The following is a 12572-nucleotide window of genomic DNA, read 5'->3' on the forward strand; positions in this document are numbered from 1 at the left end:
CTCAATATGGTAACTTTGTAATAGCAATCTCATAGAGTAAGGAGGCATCCTGTCTCCACTTCTGCTATTACACCTTCCTGAAAGTGTCATCACAGATCTATGTATGGCACTAACAGGCATTCTGATGTCGTTTCCTTTCTTTCCATTCCCTTTGATGTAGATCTGATGTGTTTTGGTCTGAAGATTTCTTGTGTTTAAAGTGACAGTGCAGTGCATGTAGATCTTCTGTCTAGTGGCTTTCTTTTTTTCGATCGCTCACCTTTCTGGATGCTGCCGGTCCAGATATCATCATAGATTCTACTTCAAGGTATCTCAAAGACCCTTTCTTTTTTGGGCTGCCCCATTTCAGACCCCTTAGGTCGATCCATTTGAGAGGTGTCCCTTCTGTCCTACTTCGCTGTCTACCTTAGGGCAGGTCCCCATTCGATTCTGACTTAGATTTCAGATTCTACCTCTACCCATCTGGACAGAGGCCAGGTGCTGGTGCCAGACTGTGTTCTGCTGCTATCTCTGAGGCTGCCAGATACACTCCTTGCTTTTCTGACACTTGGTGCTGACCCTTTTCAAATAATTGCATTCACCCAGGCTTTGCTAGTTCGGCTATGGCCCTCTAAGCCTCACTGTGGTGCATTTTTGGGCGATGATGAGCTTTTGTGTGTGCTGTATGCCCTGCCACTGGCAGTCTCTACCCTGGCACTCCATGGCTTCAGTCAGCTGGTGGGAACTGTCTTGGCCTCTGTTTGTCCACTTTGCCACCAAAGCCATGTCAGTTTCTTTGTAATCTGCACCAGTGATGGCACCTTGACTGATATCTGCACAGGGCCTTCATCCGGTCTTCCAGGCATCTGTTCTTCCATTGCTCAGACAGCCAGGCATTTAGGGCAGATTTTGATGCGGTCTACTCATGATCTCAATTCTGAGTCCCAGGCACCCAACTTGTTTGTCTGATACTCCCATACTTCTTGAGAGATTGCTCTGATGGTGGCCCTGCTCCTTCCAGATCATGAGAGCTCCTTCTTTGCTGAGGTGGGTTTTTGATGGATTTAGGGTCCTCAACATCTTCTTGGGTCCGGTCTTGACAAGGTGAATTTGGTGGCCTGTTCTATGGGCTCCTTTATATCGTAATGCTGTATGGCTGGGTGTTGTCCTTCTTGTCTTCTGAGTACTGCCTAGTTTGACTTGTTTCTTAATTTCTTTATGCTGTTTTCCTTGGCTCTGAGACGACACCGGAGTATGGGCTACATTTTGCTGTTTGAGCACTACAGTGGTCAGGTGGTTGGTTCCTCTCCGGGCACCGTGGTATTCTGTTTTCACTCCTGCAGGTAGCTGTCTGTCACAGTCTTTGATATTCAGTCTCTCCCGTGTTTCTTTTCTTAATTTCCCTCTGCATCTGCTAATACTTTCTGAAGTTAGATGTTTTCTCCTCATTGAGGTTTGCTGCCATTTTGTTTTTAGGTCTCGGCTAGTGTTGCTGCGCACATGCGCAGCTTGCTCGGCGAGATTTAATGATATTGACTACTTTTAGAAAAGGGCTTTAAGCCCCGCCCCTCTTTCCCTTTGGCCGGCGTCACCATTTATGCTAAACGGTGGCCAGCCATTGGAAAAGAGCTTTCTATGTTGCCTCCCTTTGGCTTTTTGGGACGGCCTACTTGGACTCCCTCGTCTGCTTTCCTCCCGTCGCAAACGTTTTCTTATCTTTATGGGGCCATGTGTTTCAAAACAATGGCCCCATAAAGATAAGCTCCGGAGCGATCCTCTTTCGCTTTCCGGAACGCGCTGACCCTCTCGCCCAAAGCAGAGGGAGAGGAGCATCCGTGCGCCGCGCTTGTTTCCTCAAGTATGTGGGCCTTTGGCACACTACTTTACACCAGTGTGCAAAGGAAAAATAAAGTAAATTCTTGCCCTTATATGATGTCCACTTACTAGAACGCAAACTTGACTCCATGGTCGTTTGTAGATCAAATCCCTCCCTCTGCTCGAATATCCTGAATGTGTCCACAGAAGTTAAAGCTTCTCAAACCGGCCTGATTCCCGAGCGCTTGTGCCGACTCTGGAGGCAGGCCCGAGCGCTTGTGATACGGGGGTGATGGGCCCGCCCTGGGAGGGGCGAGGGGAGGCACTGACCCGCCCCCGGTAGGGCAGCCGAAGGAGAGGGGCCGAGAGCCGCCGCCGTCCCGGAGACACGCACCATACGAAACACACCCCGAAGCGCAGCCCAAGCAGGCCTGGAAAGGGGCTTAAGTAGCGCGAGAGTCCCACGAGAAGCGCGCAGAGCCGGGAGCAACGCGAGGCCACGGCTTCAGACACTTCCCGGTGAGTGACCCGGTGGGGAAGGGCCGCCAGGAGGTGAGGGGTGAGAGCGCCTGGGGTGAGGACCGTTTCTAGGGGAGAAGGAGGTGAAGTGGTGAGGGGGAGCGCAGGCCTCTGGCAGGAAGCGGAGAGGCCGGGCGGTGGAGGCCAGGGATTGGAGGCGAGCTGGGGTCTTGGAGGGGAGAGGCCGGAGGGAGAAGGGGTGCGAGGCGCAGCCGCCCAGGGACCCCCTCTCCCCTCTTTGTGACATCCTTAGCTACTCCTATGTGTAAGCCAGCAGAGGTGACCTCCTTAGCTACTCCTATGTGTAAGCCAGCAGAACTCCGAGTGCTGGGAGAGATACTGCAGCTTACGGTGAGAACTAAAAGTCCCAGAATGCATTGTGCTCTCTTGGCTAAGATACCGGACTGGTGAGTCGTTGGTAGATGCAAGGGGCGTGAAATAGGGGAAAGCAGGGGCCAGGGAAAGGTACAGACTGGGATGTGAGAAAGCAGAGGGCAGCGGTGGACAGTGCGTCATTATTTTTGCAGTTTTATATAGCGCGAACTCAACCCGAATGAATTGAAGGACTTTACATGAGCATCATTCATTGTCGCACATGGCTGCCAAGTGGTTGTCATTGCCCCTGCTGGTATATTCAACAAGTGTTGCACGTTCTGGAAACTGTAGTTTCGTTTTCACTAGTATGAGCAGAAGCATAGAAACGTAAATGTGCAAACTGAAAAACAGGACGTGCTCAAAGTGTCACAAAGTTTATTCACTTGGCAGCAATGGGTGAAAGAGTAGGACTGGAAAGAAGTCCGATCAAAGCAAAGGCACAGTAATGAACTTGGGTGGGGGGAGGTGAACCGGTATAGAATGGGGATAAAGGGGTAGATAGTTGCACTGGGGTAGGTCACATAAGAAGGCAGATGTTTGAAAAGGAGGATGGTGGTCTCAAGGGAGAGGGGCTGGTTGCCCTCGATGACAACAGCTTGAAGTTCGTTTGACACAGTACAGAATAAAATGCCCTTTGGCAGGAAGCTGCTTTGAAAGAAGGTTCTGTAGAGGCAGGCGTCTTTAAAGAGGGGCATACATACAAGAGCCTGGAGAAATGAGGACGATGGGACCTCTGTGTCCCTCTATTAGTGAGAAAAGTGACTGAAGACCAACAGGTACTTGTCGACTCACCCATATTTCACAGGTGTCACCTTCTTTTTAACTTTGGTTCACCCGCCTCACAAACCATAGAGTGTAATGGGGTCACCTGCTTTTCAAATCAATATTACCCTCCAAAGAAACGTTTAATTCGGCATTCACCTTGGGAACACCCTTAAATGCCTGACTTCACTTGCATTTTTCATCAAGTGGTTGACAGTTGTTACATCAAACAGTGACTTCGAAGTCCAATTGAGTGTCCAGTCTGACACTGTAGACTGGATATGTATGTACACGCAGGATCTCTACTGACCTACTGTAGGCGCTGAGATATTTCACGGACTATAAACAATATGTGCTTAGTTGGGTTGCTGTATAAACCAGCGTGCCCCTGTAGTTGTACTAATCAACATCACACAGATGTTTGTTTGGAATTTGACCTTTCACCTGTCCCTGCAGACTTTAATTCGAATGAACCTGTTCCTGCGGAACCCACAAACTGGTCCTGAAATTGTGTAATTCAGTGATTTTTTTTTTTTCCCCCGAAGTATTGCTTTGGGCCCCACAAACATGTCCTGAAGTTATTTGACTGCCCCTTGTAACATGGCGCCTGTGAGCCCCCCACAAAGGTCCTGTATTTAGTTTATTCAATAATCTTCTCTGATGTATAGCCTCTGGGCCCGCAGAATGTCCTGAAATTGGGCTGTTAAACAATACCCTCTAATTCTCGCCATTTTGCAAACCAGAAAGGTCCTGAAGTTTAGTTATTCAGCAGCCCTCTTCTGATGTATCTTCTGTGGTCCCCACATATCCTGACATTAGGTTAGTCAGTCATCTTCTTTGCTATTTTGCTTGTGGGCGCTCCTTCCCCAAGATAGACCATGGCATTAGTTTATTCAGTGACCACAACCTACTTTGTTAAATTAATTCCATCTCCTCATATGAATTGCCTGTGGGCGCCACAGATGTGCCTTTAAATTAGGTTCAATCCCCTCTGATGTACTGCTTGTTGTCTCCCTAAATGTGCTCCTGATGTCAGCTATTCAGTGATTTCCTCTGTGAAGTATTACCTGTAGGTCCCTAAGATATATCCTTAAGGTAGGTCTGATCCCCTCTGATGTGCCAGTTTTTGGGTCCCACAGACATAACCGGACATACGGTTAGTCCATGATATGTGGGCCCCACAGAAATGCCTTTAAGTTATTGAATCCACCAATTCATCCCTTGTGGACCCCGCATGCATGTTCTGAAGTTTGGTCAGGCAGTAATTTACACTGATCATTTTTTTGTCTGCCGGCTCCACTTGCAACTAGCGAAATAAGGTTATTTGATTAGTCCAGCTAATGTATGGCAGAAGTTGTTTTATTCTATGGCCTCATGGAAATAATGCTAGAATGTCATTTCATGTGCCACCCCCCCCCCCCCCCCCAAATAATGAAGCCAATATTTCAGTCTTTACTTGACAACTACTCTTGTGTTGTTTTTTTTTTGCTGTGACTACTACTTTTTGTTGTATACTTAATTTTACTGTACAATACCATTAGCAAAGAAAATGGCTTTAACTTAATCAAAGCCAAGACCTTTTCCTTTTTCATTCTTGTTAATTCATTGTGCAGGCCAGTGGAGATGCCCTTTTGGGTGCCCCTTTTTAGGTCGAGGACGTCCGGTCTGCCGAAAGGCAGAACCGGAAGTCGGAGATTTAATGACTTGGAGAAGAGGGGCTTGAACCCGCCCCTCTTCTCCCCTGTTCTCCATTGGCTGGCCTCTTGAATGCTGGCCAGCCATTGGAGAAGAGGTCAGTCATTCAGATTAGGTCCCGTCCTTTTCGGATCGGGGGGCGTGTTTTTTGCAAGAAGTCTCAAGGAGGAGACAACAGCAAAACACGCCCCCGAATCCGAAAACGACGCTGCCTTTCTCCGAGGCATTTCTGCTCTGCCTCGGAGAAAGGCGGTGGTGTCTTCCGGTGCCCTCGGCTTGCTGAGACTCCTGGCGGTGTTTTTTCAGCTGAGGCGCCCACTGTGCGTTCCCATCCCTCGCATTACAACGCCAAGAGCTTTAACTCTAAAAACAGGCAACACCTATTATTACATTGCAAATACTTTTTGAAATGTATTTATTTGGTTTTGAGTAAATATAGTAAACGTGTAAAACTTGTTTTTTATCTCTGCTGTTGGGCAGAAGGGAGGTGAAGGTGTTATAGTTGGGCTTCTGTTATGGTGCTGTTCTATTCTGTGCAACCCGCCCTTTCTCCTTGTAATGCGCAGTAGAATGATTCCACTCGAGTCCGTTGATCCGTGGGTGGCGAAGGGAGGAATCACGCTCCGTATTGCTGCTGTGTGTCAATGCCTTCCTGTTTCCTTCGATCGTGTGAGTCACTTTAACATAATCCTGACTGAAAACCCATCGCGCCCGAAACTGTTGCCACAGAAGGGGGATGCTACAAAATATTTTTTTTTTTTTGGTTTAATGGGTCCAAAATGTGTTTTTACTGGTGTGTAACTTTCTGTGAAATTGTGCAGGCTGTGTGCAGCGCAGCCTTGGTGCTGCAGTCGTTGGTTTAGAAGCTCTTTTGGCGTGTTGTATTATAGGGACAATAAACATGGAAGAAGTCAGTCACGGGGGTGCCAGGCCAGCCGTCCCACCCTTGTGTCAGTGCGGCGGTGTTGTGTGCCATTTGTAGCCTCGCAGAGGTGATTCACGAGCGGGTGTGTGCTTTACTCGCCATTCTGCCAATGATTAAGCCTCATGTGCTGTGGAATTTATGGATTTCTGTCCCGGGTTACATGCATTTCTACCCTGGTGATGCTAGTGCCAGTGCGTCATGGTCGCTAGAGCAAGGAAGGGAAACCCCTGGCTGCTCTCTGATTTGTAATATGCAACAACAAGGGCGCTCTGGGCTGAATTAGAGTTGGTGTAATTAAGTACAACTTCTTAAATGAAAGCAAGCATAATTGTCTGAATAATTCCGCATAAGGTGATTGCTCCTTACTGCACATCCTTAGTTCTGGACATCAGTTTCTGTTTTTAAAATGCTTCTTTTGAACTTGCATATCAGAAGAAAATGATTCAACACATTAACCCCTCTACGTCTAAGATTCTTTACGGACAAATTATGTTTGTGGTGCCGCTTAGGCCAATTCAGATAAATATTTGGTTCAGAAGGGTTAACCGTAGACGACTTGAGACATGGGAGTAAGGCCGTTGGTGATTGACAGCGGGAAAAATAACAAGCATTTACAATGCAATGGTCTCGGCATTGGTAAAGTTAGAGCTATTGGCATTGCTCATGACATTATTTTTGTTTATGTTTTTTGTTTTTAAAACATTTAAAGAAACGGCATTGTCATGAGCAATGCCAATAGCTCTAACTTTAACAATGCAGAGACCGTTGCATTGTAAATGCTTGTTGAGATTGGTCATGCTGCATGCCGGTGTTGCTTGGATTGCACTGGTTTACAGGCTCTATTTGCAGATTGAGATTTTTATACTACAGTTCTGTGTGGTTGAGGTTCTAGCATTTTATTCTGCTGGTAGCGGTTTGGAGTTTCTTTTTATGACCCTTGTTTTCCTTACGCTGGTGGTGTTACTGTTATATATATTTTTTTAAGTTCAACTGGTTCTGTTTTTTTCTGTTTTTTTTTTAAATGGCTAGGTCGTTGTAGTTTAACTAATAGTTGCTGCCTACAGCAAAGCACGCTTCTGATGTTCTTTTTTTTTTGTCTGGCATGATTGTTTATTTTACTTATTTTATCCTGGGCTTTTTGTTTTTGTCCTCTTTTACGATTGCTGTTAATCTACTATCTGCTTGATCAGTTTCTTTTTTGGTACAGACCGTTACTTTTGACTTGTTTTACACTCTTCTATGATGCACTTGTGTATTACAGCAATTTGCTAGTGCCCAAGAGTTGGTAAGGATACGTTCCACTGGTTAAGCATTCTGACTTGTAACTATGTAGCTGTCTGGGACCACTACCAGCCTGATATCAGTTGCTATATCATTAGCAATGCTATTCTGTCAGTCGGTTTCTAGGAATTTATAGCTTGACCTAATTGCTGTGGTTGGGGACCCTTTGGCTGTTTATCGCCTCAGTCTCACCTCCATGAGCTCTGTTGTGGTTTACAGTTCCTGACATGAGGAATTTGCAGATTGAAGTTTCTTTCAGAGCATCCACCAGATATAGTGCTTCTGAAGGAAAGTACACCTTTCTTGTGATGGATACTTCACGAAGCTTCTTCATCCACATGTCTGCTTCACCACTGTGAGCGGTTACTATACTGTCAATGTTTTACCCTCAGTGGCTATGTGCACTGCATTCTTTTGAATTCAACTGGCTCATCTCTGCCTGTAAACGTGTGCAAGAGAAAAAAGAACGAGAACTGGCGCTTGATGTCATGTGCAAGGAGATGTCCGAGCAGATTTTTAACCATGGTGCCACCTGTTGGCTCACAACTGCTAGTGCAAGTTTTCTACACCTAGTTTGGCACATGGAAGAGATTAATGATGTGAGGTTGATGGAGTATCCACCGGTAAGATCGTTACCCAATGTAAGTACCCTTTCTTAGGTCTCGCCTGAGCCAGCGCATGCGGTGCTCTGGCGAGACTTTTAGTGAGTGGGGTTCAGAAAATGCTACCACACGCTTTTGCGTGTGGCATAGAGCTTGCGGTTACGCGCGCGGGCGCGTGCTTCCGTCATGGGTCAGTAAGTGCATCGCTCGCGGGCACCCTTACAGCCCGCAATCTCGATCACTTTCACTTTTGCGGCCGCGTCACTGTCACGGCCGCGCGGCCAATGCTTGTTTCTTTATGATTTTAAGTTAACAACCATTGCATTCAGGTGTTGTGTTTATCTGAGTGTTTTTCATTAACAAACCTTCGATAATGTTGAGATTCAATCAACCACGGTATGATCAAGCTTTCAATAATCTAGTGTGCGTAATACGTCCCTTGTGATTCTGATGTTCACGTTGAAAATGTCGCATGCCTGAAGTACTGTACGTCCACCGCGCGAGCAATAACAGGCTCTACCTGTCCGCTTCACTATCTGGGTGGAGTTTGCCCTGGGCTTTTCCGTGACTTTACGCTCGCACACCGAGCGTTGCTTTCTGTTCTTTACGTTTCCTTATTGCTAAGAGAGAAGAAGGTGACAAGCAGAGGGATCCGTGAGATAAGAAACCATTTCTAACATAATAAGAATAGGATGGTCAGGATTGAGTTGGTTACTATAAAACATGTTTTTACAGTGCTAGCTGTTGCAGATTTCCTAGATAAATGAGAATTGCTATAAATACACGTCTTGTTACTGTGAAAGTAGTTTGCTAAAAGGAAATGCTCTCGCCATCTTCATGTTTTCCATATACATCGTGCAAGCTCGGGCACGAGATAATATGTCACCGACTCCCTTGTGTTATGATGATAAATTTACAGACCTGCTTTTATCTTGTGTGCGTTTGCTGCTAATGAACCACGTAAAAAACAAGCATTGGCATAGCCAATAGGTCTCGCCTTTGGGACCTTATAAGTGTTTAGCCATGCAAAAGTTGCATAACTAAGTACTTATAAGGTCCCAAAAGCGAGACCTATTGGCTATGCCTATGCTTGTTTTTTTATGCTATTCAGAAGTATGCACAATTGTGTGTTTACTGTGTGCACTGTTGATACTTACGAATGTGGAATATCTGAGCACAACTAAGCAAATGGTGGCCGAGAGCTGTACAAATAACAGATGGGTTACAAAACTTCTGCTTTTGCTGGCTCTACTTTTCAGTGCGTTCATCTACTGGCTCCTGTGTACACGAAAATCTTTTGATTGCGCAATTATAACGTGGAAAATTACAGATTAAATCTGATTCAGGAGGGTTTACAGAATGAGCCATCAGTGAATGCTCTACATGTTGTACAAGATACCAAAATTCATCCTCATATATCTCTATTTTGTATTGATGATTTTGTTTTTTATTGGTTAGTGATCAGAAGATGATTGCAGAAGGACCAGGTGAAACCTTGTTCGCAGCTGAGGAGGAGGCAGCTCGGGTCGCCCTCAGGAAGATTTACGGATATACTGCAAACAGGCACCCATGGGACTATTCCAAACCCACTCAAGAGCAGACATCTGTAAAGGCCATCAGCAACTGCTAGATGGAAATCTGTCTTTAGGTGGCATTCAGTTCTTGTGCTCTGCAGTTGCCCAGTGCCACAAATTAATCGTTGACTCACGTTTTCGAATTGTTTTACCACTGGAGTATTCCAATTTCCTCAATGTCCCACAGAAGAGTGAAATTCAGCAAGCACTGATCATCAGACATTACCATTTTCTGCCATTGTCATTGCAGGCACTTATATGGTTCACGATTTTCTATACCTGGACTGGTGTCGTGCATGTGTCCTGGTAGAGGACCTTCGATTCTGCTTAACCGTTCCTTTCTTTTCAATGCTCTGATGCAGTTTGTGCTGAAGCGAAACGCATCCTTTATTCAAAACACTGTTCCAGTTACTCTACATTACCTTACTTTTTGATTTATTTGCGCCCCAATGAATAACCAGATGTGTATTGAGACAATAAGTAAACCTAAGCAAAGGGAAATCATGGGTTTTACAAGCTCATCCACATAATGATTTTGTGTGGTGGTCTTATGTTTTCTGTCATCGTGCCGATTGAACCAGTTGATAAGGTCTAACTAGATATTCATGTTATCAAAGGTTGTGAAAAGGATAAATATTTGGCAGCCTGTTGGGTTCCTGATAATTCCTGCACACGATTTTGAGCAACCACGCCGGATTGTAACTTTAATTTTGTGCATCTAAATGAGTGCTGACTTTTCTGATAAAAATGTTTCCAGATTTTTTTGTCATTCACACTTTGGATGAAGAAACCTATGCATTACGGCTATTGCTTACAATAAAACTTTCCACAGGATTGTGCAGTGCCATCCCTCATCATTTGAGTGCATATCTGCTGTTTATTTGAATTTCTGACATTTGTACAAAATCTTTAGAAATTAGTTTGCCCACTGGGATGTAGTCCTTGAAAATCGGGCAGATGATTAATGTCTAGGACCGAGGAATATTGCCTGAGATGCACAAATGCTGATTAGCATATTAAAGCCCACCAAATGAGGTTTGACGGTACTGGGGGGAAAAGCAGAACATGTATTTCTGTATTGAATGCAAATAGCAGAGAGAGAGCAGAATGTGTCAAACAATGTGTTATTTGAGTGCATTTTTCAAAAGTAAAATAGTGCCTCTTGTATTCCGGTGGATGCCTTTCCTAGAATGGGGGCGGGCATTTCCTTGAATGGGAATGATGCACCAAACAACCAGTAGCATAAGGTGAGAGATTAAAATATTCTTTGAGTGGAGTTTGGCTCAGTCCAAGAATGCTATTAAAGAATTGGTAGTGAGTTGTCTTGCGGGCTTCACAACCTCAAAAGGGTTCAGTACAATTTTGTTTTTAAAAAAAAAGGGGGGGGGGGGGGTTTGCACTCCATGACTCCAAAAGATTTAATTAAAAAAAAAGCATACCCCCAAGACAATATGGGAAAGTGTTGCAAGGTGAAAGTATTATGTGGTATGGCAGGATTGTCTAACCGTGTAAAACTAGCCCAATACACAAAGATGGACCCCGGGTACTCTATCGTACACCTTCTCTCAGTCCTGGTAGAGAGGCAAAGAGCTGACTGGCTACTTAAAGGAACATGGGTTAAGCATTTCACATCCCCAACATGGACGATAAGTAATTGACACGACTCAAGAGAAATCAGACACCAATTTATAAAAATAACTCTGATTTGTTAAATATATTTTTAAACACCAACACGATACATACAGTATAACTGCAGTTATCAATTTTAAAGCGTTAAATCAGTACTTTGCCTTGTTGAGAAACAATCTCTTCTGTCTAGAGAAAGCTGTCTAGACATAAAATAATGCAGCAATACTATAACAAAGTGTGCTGCATTATGCAATATAATTTCCTTTTCTTGCCATAGTTTTGTGAACTATGCTGCATAATTGTGCCGCCCCTGCATATAATCCCGATGGCCCTGCTGTCGATGTAAAATAGAAGAGGGAAAGAGCCACCTATCTAGTGGCTGAATTACTGTGAAACCAGAAAACCTGGGATTTATTCCGCCTTCACCAATCTGCGTGATACTAGGTGAATGTTTTATTTCACTTGTCCTTTTTCCTCAGTATCGTGTTTTAGAGCACTTTGAAATACTTGGGTCCAGGATGTGTGCTGATCAAATACGTCTTGTTTCATTTAAATATACCGTAATGTTGCTCCATGTAAGAATCTAGGGTACGTATAGTGTGCACTTGACAAGACTGGACTCTTAATGTACTAATAGCATTGACGTCATGTGTTGGAGTAAAAAGTAAAAAAAATGTACGTTCATATTTAAAAACTCACTTTTAATAAATGCCTCGCAATGCAGTGATCTAATCTGATGTACTAAGGTGAAATGCTTCTGCATGTTAAAGAAATACTTTTTTTTTTAAATGTTGAAGGGTCTTTGTAATATGTTTATACAGTGTTTCTTGCAGGATTTATATGCCAAGCATTTTCTGGCCTCTGCTCCTATATGGGCTTTTAGGGCCAAGCCAGACCATTGACTCATCTCTGATTTGGCTCTCCCTGCTAAGTTAATGACTCTGTTGTAAAGTGCTCTATATAAAGGAGCTGCTTTCCACAGAAAGCTTGGGAACTACCTGGAGTTCCCTCATTCTTGTTTTGCATAGTTTTTTTTGCACAATGGTAGCTCACAGACTTGGATGAAAAAGATCAATCATTTTGTTGAAATGGGTTGTGGTTGGCTAGTATTGATCTCTGGTTTAGAACATTAGAATCACATTCTTGAACCTGGTCAGTAGTAAATAAAATGAGGTAAACTGAGCACATTTGTTCTGAAAAAATAGAAGCTTTTTAATTAAAAAAACAATTGAATTTTGCGGAGTACACCAGTGTTTCATCTGTTCAGAATAGAATAAATTGCAATCTCGAAATTCCCAAATCCAAACCCCGCGAAAGAATCCACTGATAATAGGATAGTCTGGGATAATGCTATACTATTTTCAACTAATTCCGCTTCTCGACAAATCAATGCTGAAGCAAAATGAGCACAAGGAG

At 44.2% G+C, this 12572-nt stretch overlaps 1 protein-coding gene across 1 annotated transcript in view; it reads left to right on the forward strand.

Annotated features, from left to right (window-relative positions):
* The window catches only part of MRPL44 (mitochondrial ribosomal protein L44), a 44537-nt gene extending 34176 nt beyond the window's left edge, over positions 1-10361 (forward strand). The window contains exon 4 of the mRNA XM_085634647.1: positions 9412-10361. Coding sequence (XP_085490773.1) covers positions 9412-9583 — 172 coding nt within the window. The 3' untranslated portion in view covers positions 9584-10361. The remainder of the gene's footprint in view (positions 1-9411) is intronic.
* Positions 10362-12572: the final 2211 nt, after the last annotated feature.

The sequence above is a fragment of the Triturus cristatus genome, chromosome 11 (assembly GCF_964204655.1).
Source record: "Triturus cristatus chromosome 11, aTriCri1.1, whole genome shotgun sequence".
NCBI classification, from domain to species: Eukaryota; Metazoa; Chordata; class Amphibia; order Caudata; family Salamandridae; genus Triturus; species Triturus cristatus.